Source organism: Colletotrichum aenigma (assembly GCF_013390185.1).
Source record: "Colletotrichum aenigma strain Cg56 chromosome Unknown KSG_Cg56_contig11, whole genome shotgun sequence".
Taxonomy (NCBI): Eukaryota; Fungi; Ascomycota; class Sordariomycetes; order Glomerellales; family Glomerellaceae; genus Colletotrichum; species Colletotrichum aenigma.
In genome coordinates, this window is record NW_023500917.1 from 42,037 (window position 1) to 55,520 (window position 13,484).

Below are 13,484 nucleotides of genomic sequence, written 5' to 3' on the forward strand. Positions count from 1 at the left end.
GCCTACGTATCATCTCATTCGCCTCCGTATCCTGACACGATACGGCTCTGCGACTGTCTTCACACCGACCGAGCTCATCGCCTTTGGCTTCAGCCAGTCCGTGTCATTCTTGTCCGGCAGCAAGTCATACACAGATATGATGCAGGCCACGTAGGCCAGTGCTTCTCTAACCGCAAAGTTTCGACCTGGGCATATTGTGGGACCGCCGCCTATTGAACAGCAAGTTTCAGCCAAATGTTCAAGCCATATGAATCAAATATCTTACCATAAGGTCTCATGTTGCCCAATCGAGCAACTGGCACTTTCCCTTCATCTCCCCTGTCATCAAGCACGATATGTCGTTGAGGCCTCCACCGTGTCGGCTCCGGGAATAGATTGGGATCCATGGAGATCAACTCCTCGGCCAAGTATGTGTACGCGCCTTGCGGGATTCGAAACCGTTCTTCCACCGTGCCTTTGCTTGTCACTATGAAGCTCGACTTCGCCTTTTTGAAGGTCCACATGCTTGAGTCGATCCGCAGCGATTCGATGTAACTCGCTTTGAGAAGGGGGCATTGGGACATGAGGCCTTCAATGTTAATGCTGGTGCTTTCAGCCTGGGTGGGGCCATGATCAGGGTTTTTCGTTGGGAGGTCCACGAACTTTGCGACTTCGCTTCGTATCTTCGCTTGGAGTGATGGGTCGGATGCTATCCGATAAAGCATCCAGAAGATGAGCATGTTTCCATTAATGTTCATGGCCCAAATCAATCCCAGCTCATTTGACGCTCTCGCATCAATCGACCATCCGCGCTTGAGATAGAGAGGCATTCTGGCTCGGATGAGTTCGCTCACGCCGCCATTGCCGTTTTCATCGCCCCCAAGCCGTGTCCATCGTGGTCCCGGGTCCACTCCATGGAAGTAGTTGTGCAACGCGACATGGAACTCTCTCACGCTTTGGAGCATTTCCGACTGCGCACGCATCGCACGCGCAAGCTTCGGCCATACGTAGCCTACCCAGGGCGGCAGCCCGAGTACGAGAAGCTGCCAGGTCTCATTGAACTCCCAAAGCTGGTCCCAAAAGTGGGGAAAATTTTCTATGAAGTCCGCGCCGACGAGGCTTTCGTTGGCGGTGTGGCTGACGAATAGGCGAACCAGGTCAGACAGGGAGGTTGAGACTGTAGGCGGATGTGAGCTGGAGAGAAGCCGTGTTTTGGCTGTCTGCTCCCATGGCGATTGCTCTGCTTCATCTGCATGAAATGTCACGAATCGATTGATGTTGGTAGTGAGGTTCTTCGAAGTGCGTGAGACGAGCTGGTCAAGGCCAGGGCCTGAAACCAGTTTTGCGAAAATATCGTGCCATTCCGATGCCACCTCTAGGTAGTCTGGAAGTTCGGCCTGGGGATATTCGAATGCCTTTGACAAGATGCGAAGGCGCAGCCACTCGCCTCCGGCAATCGAGTCCGGCTTCGACAGGAGAGAGGTACCTAGGCTGTGGCGGAAGATGAAGACGTGCTTGGTGCCGAGGATCTTGATTGTGACGGCGCCCGACGGATACTTGTCCCGCAGGGATGGGAGGAACTTGCTGCCGGAAAGCATGAAGTTGGGGATGTGACCCAAGTATGGGATCCAGTAAGGGACTGATTCTGGATGGCGAGCGCCATCGGATTCAACGCGGTGGATGGCTGTCCTGTGGCTGGTATGGCCTGTGATGAGTCGGGTTGTGATGATGAGGAGGATAACGGAGGTCAGCAGAGTGAGCTTGAGAGAGCCATAGTATTCTGTTAGGGATGGAGGAAAATAAAATGACGACGTGCGGTTGTTTACTAATGCCTCCATGTTTTCTGGTGGAAACTCGTGTGGAAGAAGGATGATGCTTGGAAGGATTCAGAAACAGCCCCATCGTACGCAGTAACTTATCACGGGTGCGGGGTAAGCATTCAAACTTGACTTGGGTTCAAGTTCGCAAGGGTTCTCTGGAAATCATGTTATCTCGACCTCTTTCATTCGTTCAGCTTGGCGACAGGCATCATGCTTGGCCGGATCTTGTGCCAATCACAAATGAAGGAAATGCAGGTCAGAGTGGGACGTCGGACATAGTATGCCTATTCTGTAGGGGTCCGGGCCGGGACTCGTGGTGATTGGCGGTGCATCATGCACTGAGGCGGCGTTCAATTGCCAGTTGGTGGTGACCTCAGAAGGCTGATGAATTTAGCCGGATGTGCACGGATTCTTCCACCGGCGGCGCGGACCGCGCCCGGCCCCACCCAGCGCACGGCGCCGAAAACTGGCGGGCCTGATATCGCCGCACACCAGTGAAAGTCAATTGTGCTGGCAGGCCCTGTGCTGATTGGCTGCTGAATTAAAATGTGGGGTTCTTGTTCGGAAATTTCAACACCAGATGCTTATGTCAGCCACCACATGGAACCAGGAACGAATGTGACGATTTCCAGTGGGGAAACCGTCACATTGGATTGATTTCTCTCGGCGCAGACGCACCCGCCCCCCTGGTCGCAACTTCAACACCTCCACTTCAGAACCTATGAGGCAGGCAACTCCCATCATCACTTCTTGCAGTGACTGCAGTCCTTCACTGAGTCTGATGAATGGACGTGTGAAGTCAATTCACTTTCCCTTTCCATCGCTGACACTGTGATATCTCCTGCCTGAGGTGTCGCACCTCACCTGCCGATCGAGTCCCAGCGGCAACAGCGCATGGCAACAACATCCATCTACACCCACCTAACTTGATGCCTGCAGTCGAAATGCCCTTCTGGCCGTTTCCATTTTGGTTGTAGTGTGCCCGACGGAAGGCAAGGACTTCCTCGTCTCCTTTCCGGGTGCCATGTCATTATTGTCTCCTCCATCCACGTCCACCCCAAAAGTGTCCGTCTCTCCAAGCCTCTCCTCTGAAAACCTCTGATTTTCAACACCCATTGACAAGAACACCGCAGCACTTCAATTCTGCCTGGAGTCGGCCCTCTTAGTCGATCTCGCGAGTATTTCTGGGTCGAACACTTCCGATAGCCCGCCCAAGAACCCTGCTCCTCCCAAGTTCCAGTTCGTATCGTTGCCGGCAGAACAAGTTCAACCAGGACTCCAATACATGGAGGCTCATCACCTCATGTACCTCTATCACGAGTATCCTCGCGGGCGAAGGCCAGTGGCGTTTCAGTCGCCCAAATCATAGAATGTCAGTCAAGACTGGTGAGTCCGCTTTCTACGGGAAGACCTCTATCATCACTCACCGGTCAAAGTACTTCAACCACCGGATGATGCTTCTCTAAAGCGCTCCGCCTCAAGGCCAACCTCGACGACACTCCGAGCCACCCAAAGTCGATCCTCAAACAGCCTTCCAAGGCCAGTTTGCTGGCCGCTGGTACACCCAGCCAGAAGTCGAGCCTCAAGCTGTCTTCGTCTAAGGCGAGCATCGACGACAAGCTTCTCCTCTGCAAACCTCTGATTTCCAATCTTTCGCCGATAAGAACACCGCAGCCTGCCCCGGTTTGGCTTAGGACCGCCCTCTGCTCGACCCCGCCAACATCTCGGGGTCCAAAGCAGGCTTCCGAGCCCAATCTGCCGGCCGTCGGTCCATCAAGCCAGAGGTCAGGCTTCAAGCGGCACCCCCGCAAGGCAAACCTCGACGACACAACTCCAACGATGCTAAGAAGACACCGGCTGGTCTGGGACGTCCCGCAACGCAAATCACCCCTCTGGATGTCCCAGTCCCTGAAAAGGCGGTCCAGCTGGCTGAGCCTCAGTGCGAGCTATGCCCTCAGTACGCTTACTGCCTATGGAAACATTGAGTGTTGGTTTATGGAGGCGAGGCTTTCAGAATCTGGTGGTCTGGTGACCGAGGCAGGCAGGGACCATTGGGTTGAGGGGAAGAAAATGTCATAGGATGCTGTCGCTTCGCCCACGGTGACTTTACGTGCCCCTTCAATTCAAGGCAGCGTTGGGAAATGGCCAGTTCAACCAATTGAAGTTATTTCATGTAGTCAACTGGCTGTCGCGTCCCAAAACCTCTGTTTCTCCAGCACCCAAACTTGGAAGACAAGGCCTTGACGCATTGTGAATGATGGTGTTTGGTCAACAATTCGCAGACCTAGATTTCAGTGGAACAATTTCAACTGCGAGAACACTCTTTCAGCTTGCTGGCAATGAATAAGGTGCAGATGTCACATGCCAAGGAACAACAACCCCAGGCAGTGTGGATGGTAATCGCGGTTTTCCCTCGAATGTCGGTGGAGTCATCCCAAAATCATTCACCGAGAGTCCCACGAACCATGAACGGAATCCAAAGCTCATGTGGGAACACGTTCTGCGTGATTCCAATAGGCGTGTGGATTGCCGAATGCACGTTGGTCGGACCGTAGACGTGGGGTTCATTGGCTGACTTCCAAGATTAATGGCAGCACTTGCAACCAAACCTTGATGGACGCGACGTCCAGATCCTTACAATAAAATCGATCAAGCGGCTGTGGTGCTATGCTTGTTTGATCAAAGGCAACTGAAGAAGCATGATCATCTTCACGACACCGGTAGAAGGTTCCGGCGATTCCAACTACTTGATGAAGTGTGAAGCCCCTTGGCTGTGTAGCACAGTATCACTAGATTGGCCATCTTCTTGGCCACATTAATCCGCTAATCCTGTTCCCGAATGATGTCAATTGATTGATGGGTGCCATGTAGTGGATATGACTTGGTCTCCACGCCGACAAGAACTCCGATGCAAGTGAGGGCGATGACGGCGGTTGCGAATGATGAAAAAAACACGGAAAGGGATGCCAACTTGATCGGGACGTCCGTAGATCTTGTTATAGCAAAGCGATTCGATATTTTGGCCCTTTACCGGTTCCAGTAGCTCGCCATGATGCCGTCGCCAGTGACGAACAGGAGAGCGGCCGAGTAAGGTGGTCAAGATTAGGTGTGGCGGCTGCTTCAGGGGCCACCTGCCGATTTTAGCGCTGGAATCAGCAGGTGGCCCCTGAGTAAATTGGCAGTTGGTGCCCTGGCCCAAAAGCTCCCCGGCCCATTGCAGACCGTGCGCCTGGCGGGTCCCGGAGTTTGCTCCGAACGTGAACTTTCAGAACACTGCAACACGCGACCTTCTTCTTTTCAGGTTCAGTACCCGGAGAGCTGATTCCTCTTCGCCAAGGTTCTCACGCAGGGTCACTTGCATTTGAGAAAGTCAAGTCACCGGCACATTCCCTCCCGGGTGCCTGCCCTGTGACCTGTGGAGGAGAGGCCGAATTTTCGTCAGCACCCCATTTCGCTGCCCAGAACCAACCACGCCCCGAGCCCGACTTCGCCCCAACCTCGTCGATCCCAGCCAACAGACCGTCCAGCGCTAAACGCATCACCTGCTGATGATACCAGTCAGATAGCTTTTCCAGTTAAGGCGTGCGTATCCCAGGATCGCACCCGACCAGCAGCCATGCTGCCTCGAGGCTGGCCCGACCTTCGAAACCATCTAGCGGGGTTAGCCAGGCCCATCGAAGCCGCAAGCCTGCCTGCCAAAGGTCCTGCTCAGCACATGGCTTTCTCTCTTTGACCGTAGGGTCTCCACCTCGAATCTCGTCAAAGATTCCACGCATGGCGCACACTGCTTCGAAGTCCTTGTCCCAACTGTCGGCGAGCCCAACCTTTGCCAACGCACGTGCCATCCTACAAGACACATACAAGTGGAGGACTTCCAATACTTCCCGCCCTCTTCAACGTGACCTTCGAATCGTCGGGGACTTCTCTGCCAAGTATACATATGGATGTTCATCCGACAACCTCAACCATCGGGGTCGCGCTTGAGCAAGGTTCCTGACGTCATTGGCACGCCCCAAAGGGTGTCCCCGCAGGTGTTCGACTGCTGCTAGGGTAATCTTATGAATCTTTGATGCGGAGAACGATGAGGGAAGAAGCTCCGGCCTCGGTCAACTTGTCACACTTGCTGCAGCTACGGGCTTTGTCAACTTCACTGTTGAAATTCATACCGGGCCTAAGGGACCCGTCGAGGGCGCAGAAAGGAGGTGAAAGTTACCAAAGTGGGCATTGCAAGGGCTGAGAATCCCACCGGCCACAGCCATCATTAGTTATGTTGGAAGCCGGCGCAGGAAATTCACGTCCAAGTCAAGACCAGGAAGCATCTCAAGAACGTCAGGGGCTTAGAACTGGGCAGAGACAGAGAGGTACGAGATGGAGAGTGGCAAGGCGAAGGAAGAAAATTTGCCGAGGGCGAAGTTGAGGACTGGAAAGTGTGGTCGCAGCTCTAGGGGGAGGTTTATATTGCTGCAAAGGACGATCTGGACGCCATGGACGAGTCATGATTTACTCAAATTATTTCAGTTGAACGCAGACCAGGAATTTCTCATGTAGAGTCAGGCAACTTCAGCTAGACAACAAGGCGCGGTGCGCATTCGGCGTATCGCTTTGCCCGTCATCTCAACCGCCGCTCCACTTATGTCCATATTCTTTGAATCTTTATCCGTCTTCACCTTTCTTGCTGAGCACCTCTTTGTTGACGCCACGTCTGGCGCGGGTTCCTCCAGAGAACTCGGCTCCTTTCGTCCTCATTATTCTCCTTATCTTTATCGTTGTCTTCACTACTACTATTATGACTTTTACTTCCGTATTCAATATGAGTGATTAACCAAACCGGAAATGTAGCTACAACCACGGGGAAATTAGGCGGTCTCTTTTCATGGACAGTCGCAGAGATTGATGCTTCTTCAAATTCCCGGAAATCGGCTATCGCAACTACACAGAGGACGTCTGCACCGAACATGATCATCACCAAATCTCTTTACCCGGCTTTTCAAAGCTTCGATTACCAATCAATCCATCGAATAGTGTAACAGCGCTGCCGACAAGCAAATTACGTCCAAGCTGTATTTAAGCAAAAGCGTTGACACACCGCAACGCTGGCTGTATCTCGCGGCTGAGGTATCCAACGCAATTGAAAATCACAATCACTCGGTGATGGAAGTAACCAGCCTTTTGGGGACTCCATGAACGGGGCTGCAAGCGACAAGAAGCCGAATTAACGGCTGGCACGTATTGGTTCACCACGAGGAGCTTAGACAAAAGCTGTATCTTCCTGGTGCAGGCTGACGGCAATTAACCTTGTCAGGAGAACTGAGTGGGAAGTGATCATATTTCATCATTCCACGCAGCATGTACAAAGCATAATACGTTCGTCTTCTCCTGCTTCCCTGGCCGCAAAGATAAGTCGAGTACGATTGCTTTGGCGGTGCCAGGGCGTACTCTTGGGAGCCTGCCAAGTCCGCGTTCCCCTCGGTGACGATGATCCCTTTGTAGCAAACCAGAACAAGAAGTTCCATTGCTCTTCCAGAATTGCACAGAGAACCGACGTGCCCGCCACGATTTCGCGCCCAAAACTGAGCGACACGTTCACCTACATGAAACAATCTCTCGAGCTCGAGGCCTCCCACCTCCAGTCTTTGGAAGGGAGGGCTATGAAATGCGAATTGAATCGTTATGTGAGGATGAGTGAGTTGAGAGTCATTCTGCTCACCAAGTTATCACACTTAATTGGGTCGTTTCCAGCTGCTTTTGATGAAATCTTCGCCGGAGTCTTGGATGCGTATATCACGATGGAAAATCTTGGGCGCACAACACACACAATCCTGACCTCGAACTCAACGCTTTCATGCGATACGCTTTCCTCAACCCAATGGCTGTCGGCCCGGGAATTTGACGTGTCGCGCAGGTGTCTGAGCTGTTTTCCTGGCTACCAGAGAAGCCGCAATGGAAAGGCGTTGTCGGAGACCTCCCGCCATGTAAGTGAAGATTACTTGGTTGACTTTCCCCATGACTTTGTTTGCACTTGTCTAGCTGTATGTGTCATCATTCATCCTTCCGCCGTGGCTACATGTAAACGATTTGTGTGTGTGTTGGTTGCGCACCGAAGAGCACGGCACCCTAACATCTCATCCATCGTCGGAGGCATGTAAATGGCGGCCTGAGCCTGGACTATGAGCGCTGGCAGAACCTCGCGCAGCAAAATGGCCCATGCTCGAGCTGGCATATTGGAAAGAGCGACTTCCCGGCGTAACCGGCGGCAATGACACGTACATAGATTCCTATATGGCGAATTGCGGCCCTCAAGACCGCTGAGTCGTGTTCCACATGCACAATGACGAGTGGCTGAGGACTATTAACGGGTGCATCCACGTCGGCATACGATCGGGTCAGGTCTTTCACGGCTACCGCAGTAGTTCAAGGTCCGAGGCGACACGGCATGGCGAGTATAGAATGCGTGCAGTGACCTTAACAGTAAAGATATTGTCACCTCTAAAGAGGACAAGGCCGTGTGGCATCCCGGAGCCACCAAGGATGAGCTCCTCATTAGCACCGTGATTGGATCAGACGATGACTTCTACCGGCGATTCAAACAATGGGGTGAGCGAATATTCAATAATGACTACATGAGGTTGCGCGCACTGCTAAGCACCGATCTGAACCTGTCCGTTTCCTATACTTGCGGCCGCGACCTTCTGCTCTTTCCGTGACTTTCGCTGACGCTGAGCTTCTAGAAGGCCTCCAAACACTTCCTAGCGGCGAAATCGACCCCGCCTTCCCGGGGAGAGTTCAGCTGATAGAAGTAACACATCTAGCATGGGGCCAGGAAATGTACGTCGTTGACTTTGAGATCAACAATTTGTGGCTTGGTTGCAGATTTTGGGTAACTGTCCCATCAATAGTGCACACATTGCTACTTCAAAGCTTCTTCGGAGCAGCTATTGCTCTCATTCGGTGAACTCTCCGATGTACCTCAATGGTCTCAACTATATGCGGGAGTCTAGGCTTGAAGGTAGATTCGCTTTCGGTATGCTATGTGGCTTCTTTCACCAGGATTTCGGTGTCACATTACTTTAACTCACTGACTAGTTGTCCAGATGCGCCCTGATTATCTCAAAGATATCCACCGCATTGCTTCGCATTGCTTCGCATTGCCCATATTAGTGGTGTGGTATCGGTGCTCATGCCCTCCAGGTCCTGCCTAGGTATGGCAAGATCCTCGACGAACTTCTGCATGCGAAATCCCCACACATCCTGTAGCCTGTTTGGGTCAAGCGATGGACTCTGGATAAGTCTCGATTCGGCATCGATGGGCGCGCCGCGAGAGATGAGCTTTTGGACAAGTGGCGCCGCGGCTTTCCTCGCTTCTTGGTCCTGGGCTGAGAAAGGGGTAGGCCATGTTGCTAAAGCGTGGAGCGGGGTCCATTCCTCGGCCGTCACGACGTGGGCACAAGCACCCCGCCGAAGTAGGGTGTTTGCGAGGCGGTACGAACTCTTAACCCTCTTCGCATTTGTTGGGGATAGAGCGCACAGCAATGGCGTCCAGCCGTTGCTGGTGGCTGCATTGACGTCCAGACCACGAGTTAGCAGAAAGCCGACTATATCTTCTCGCCCTCCGGCTACGGCGTAATGCAGAAGTGATTCTCCGTGCAGGGTTACCGACCGAATGGCGGTGTCTGGTTCGTCAGAGTACGAGAGAAACAGATTTAGCTGCTCAATGGTTCCATTTTGTGCGACGCGGTGAAATAGTGTCTCACCAGCTTCGCCAGTTGTCTCGATCGATGCGCCATGCTGCAAAAGAATCCGTACCGCGTCAGTCGATATGGGCGGTCGATTCACTAGACACTGAAGGGCGCTCCGACCGCGTGCGTCTTGAGCATTAGCATTTCCTCCCTTCTCCAAAAGCCCTCTCACGGCGCCAATGCAACCGACTGAAAGGCAAGCCGTGTGGACTAGAGGCAGGTTGGATGAAGGACCGTTTGTTGCGTTCGGGTTTGCACCAGCATCGACGAGTCGATGAACTACGCGCTGTTGGTACACGTAGTCTTCAGCTCCAGGAGTTGGCTTCACAGGATCCTCAGGCAGGATCGACTTTCGTCTAACGGCTGCTTCAAGAGCACCTTGGATAATATCGGGAGTGTAGTCGACCTTGGCTAACAACAAGGCTACAACATCATCACAGCATGACGACGCAGCGGCAAACACTGCCCAGCGCCTCTCCTCGTCAGTCCAGCCGTTCCATACATCCAGGAAGTAGCCAACCAATTCCACGTGGCCATTTCGAGCAGCCACCTGGAGACAGCAGAGATGGGGGGTTTTGCTGGGGTAGAAGCGTCCGCCGGGACCGACCAGTGGCCAAAACAGACTGGCGATCTCGAGCCTGCCATACTGCGAAGCAGCCAAGAGCGGCGTAAAACCGGGATCATGCGTCTGTTGCACCTTGGGGTCCCCGCCAGCATCGAGTATCATCCGAACTGCAGTCTCGTCATTTCGAAATATGGCTTCGTGGAGAGCCTCACCGATGTGGTGTCTTGGGTCGATTGCGGGACTCCAGTGTTGTAAAACCTGCGCCAAGTAAACCCTGTCTCCGCTTCTGAGATAAGGCTCCACCACGTCGAAAAAGCGCGGCATTTGAGGTGTTGATGCATTCATTGTGTTGAAGTAATCGGGGAGAGGAAGTTTGTGGGATGGTGTTGGACTGGTGATTTCTGTTCAAGGTTGCGCAAGAGTCATAACCGGCGTCAACAGCCCACAGGTCATAAAGGCAACAGTCGTTACACATGTGGCCGCGTCATGGCATGCGCCGATGCATCGGTCTGGTACAGCACGAGAATTTGATCTCTACATTTGTGCACCAATAATCCGAATCGTCGTGTAGTGATGGTGCGAGGTCGTAGCTCAGCTTGGGCCAGGCCTGGCTACCACTTCATGGCGGTCCGGCAGCACGTGATTGAGTAGCAGGTGTTAAACTGCGTGTCGCTGTGGCAGCGACTCATTACATAAGCGCTTGAGCCACAGCGCCACACCTTAGTGGGGTTCTGGTGGTGAGATTTCCGAACCAGAACCCCACATTTCGATTGAGCGGCCAATCAAAGAAGCGCAGGTGGCTTGCAGCGTCATGTCTCCCCGCCAACGCACTCGACGGCAGAATCCTGAGCTCAACTGCGTATCGACATCATCACCAACGCGTCTTCCGACATGCCCTCCATCACCATCGCACCCATCCAGCTGTTCAGCCTCCACATCGTGCATCACCAGCACAGATATCGGCGGACTTGAAGCACCAGTCATCCGCGACTTGCGATGCTCTGCTCATCCTCGAACCCAAGACGTCCTATCGACATTGCGGCCTGGCTTTCGCAGATCCCCGACGACATCTGCCCGGAACGCATGCACCAAGCGGATCTCGACAGCACCACCGCGAAATCCCTGAACAAGCGAAAACGGCGACCGCTTCTTGTCTCCCCGCCTCCCTCCGATCCAACCCGTTCCTTCTCCTCCGACGGCGACGAGGCCCTGCTAGGCAACATGTCAGACACGCCCTCTGGGAAACGTCAAAAGCGGCATCACCAAGACGCGCCCGGCAGTCCGACCAACCAACCCCTGTCACAGGATCCCGATGCCACACCCACGCAGGCCAGGCAGGTCACCGGCATCTCCAGAGCCTCTCTGGGCACTCATACCCCGACTGCGAGCGACCAGGAGTCCGGTGTTTCTAATGTTTCCGGCCAATCGTCCCCGACCAAGAGGCTTGCAGCCGTGAGCCTCGGCGATTCGCCGCTCGATACAAAAGAGTTCACCAAAGGTGTCCAGACACCTCCTGCCGGCCCGGCCTTGGACATGTTCGACAAGATGGAAGACTTGAACATCAACGAGGGGTTACTGCCAGAGGCAATGCGTCCTGTCTTCCTGGAGTACGCTAAAATTGGCAAAATTCCTCGCGTAGGCAATGCCGCCTTTGACAATTCTGGCCAGAGAGATGCGCTGGGTTCTACGCCGTCCGTCGATCACGTCCTTGACCTTCTCCAGGAGGCGATGCGGTGCCAGGAGCTGGTGCACACGGAACACGGCTGGAACTGCAGCGTCCACTTCCCCCTGCTTAAGCTGGCACTCCATGGCGCTGACGGCCGCAAGAGGCAGCTTGTCGACTTCGACTCATGGTCAGTTCACCGCCAACGCTTGTTTACCACTTGCTGACATCGCCTTTACAGCACGCCTGCAAAGCCCCTTCTCGCCTACCGATCCCGGTCGGGATACTCGCCAACACACAAGGTCGATTTCTGCATCAACCTCTGCCCCCGACAGGCCGGACCCGATTATGCTCATGTCGTTAACGCGATTGACGTGTTGCGAACCGAACTTACGGACAAATCCATCAATCATACCGGCCACAACCCCCTCCTACGAGATCCTATCTCCGTCAGTATCGAGACTAAGCGTCCGGATGAGGGCGCTCAAAAACAGGCATTGCAGATCGGTGTGTGGCAGACCGCACAATGGCGGCATCTGGAGAAGCTCGTTCAGATGCGTCTTGATGCTGATGGCGAGCCACCCCAGACTCGCCAAGAACGCTGTGACAAGGTCCTCGGCCAGCTTGACTACCTTCCCGCCCTACTTGTGCGAGGTCACGACTGGTACTTCGCGGCGACAAGGAAAGAGGGCCGGAAAACGGTTCGTCCCCTCGCGCTTGACGTCCCCTAGTCGTCGCGGTCCATGCTTACAGGTTCCAGGTTCTTTGGCGCGAAGTCCCCATTGGAACGACCAGAAACGTCCTTGGCATCTATCGGATCATCTACGCCATCCAGCTTCTTGCGGAGCACTCGAGGGATTGTTTCTGGCCGTGGTACCTTCGCGCGATCTTGGGTATCTCGACGAACAGTGATGCCGACATGACTGGCGATACAAACACCGCCGCCGATGCCAACGAAAGCACCAACGCCGACGGTTGAGATGTAGTCATCCTCTGCCTGCCAGTATCGTCTGATCTTCCTGAGAAATTGTGGACGAGGTCTCCAAGGAGCACCATTTGACACAGAGCGACAGTGCATGCGCCGAAAGGGGACCTGTCGTGACAGGACTTTCTGCGTAGAAAGCTTTCCCATCGTAGGAACCTTGAATGCCCATTCCCACCCGTTACCTCTCACAACCATGGTGCACCGGCCGACATCATCCTATTGAGAGCACGAGTCGAGGCCAGCCATGGCTGAGCCTTCTGCCGTCCACCACGGCCAAAGCCGTCTTGGTCTGGCAAGATCCTGCACCAAGGATCAACCTCGGCGACACCATATGATTCAGGCTGTCTTGGCCCTGCTGACGGTTGTCATGTAGAAAGGCGCCTACGGCGAGGGCTGCGGCCGTTCTGTGCGGCCAGGTCGTCAGGTTCGCCGCCGCGATGAAGGACGTGTGGGATTCGTCGTCAAGAGATACGAAGAGACGCAGTCCGCAAGCAACCAGCAGACACGCGTGGAGGAGGCGGCTCTGTCGTCCTCGCTTGTCTCACTGCCGACCTTTCGTAGCCGTAGCTCCGCTCTTGGCACCCTCGCGTTGCTAATCGTGATCGCCGCAGCCATAAGATTACGTAGGGGACTTAACTCCAAGCAGAAACCAGTACTGGGTCTTGTCTTGCAAGAAATATACTACTAGAGACGGTGCCACCGCTCTGTCCATCGAATTCATTATGCATCCATGTCC

The 13,484-nt window shown here is 54.0% G+C and overlaps 1 protein-coding gene across 1 annotated transcript; it reads left to right on the forward strand.

The window, feature by feature from the left end:
* Nucleotides 1-11,096: 11,096 nt before the first annotated feature.
* Nucleotides 11,097-12,742, forward strand: CGCA056_v014949 (uncharacterized protein; the record flags this gene model as incomplete). Its single annotated transcript, XM_037330191.1, has 3 exons — nt 11,097-11,953; nt 12,005-12,464; nt 12,524-12,742. The coding sequence occupies 3 exons, from the start codon at nt 11,097-11,099 to the stop codon at nt 12,740-12,742; spliced, it is 1,536 nt and encodes a 511-aa protein (XP_037171400.1).
* Between the last annotated feature and the right edge of the window lie 742 nt (nt 12,743-13,484).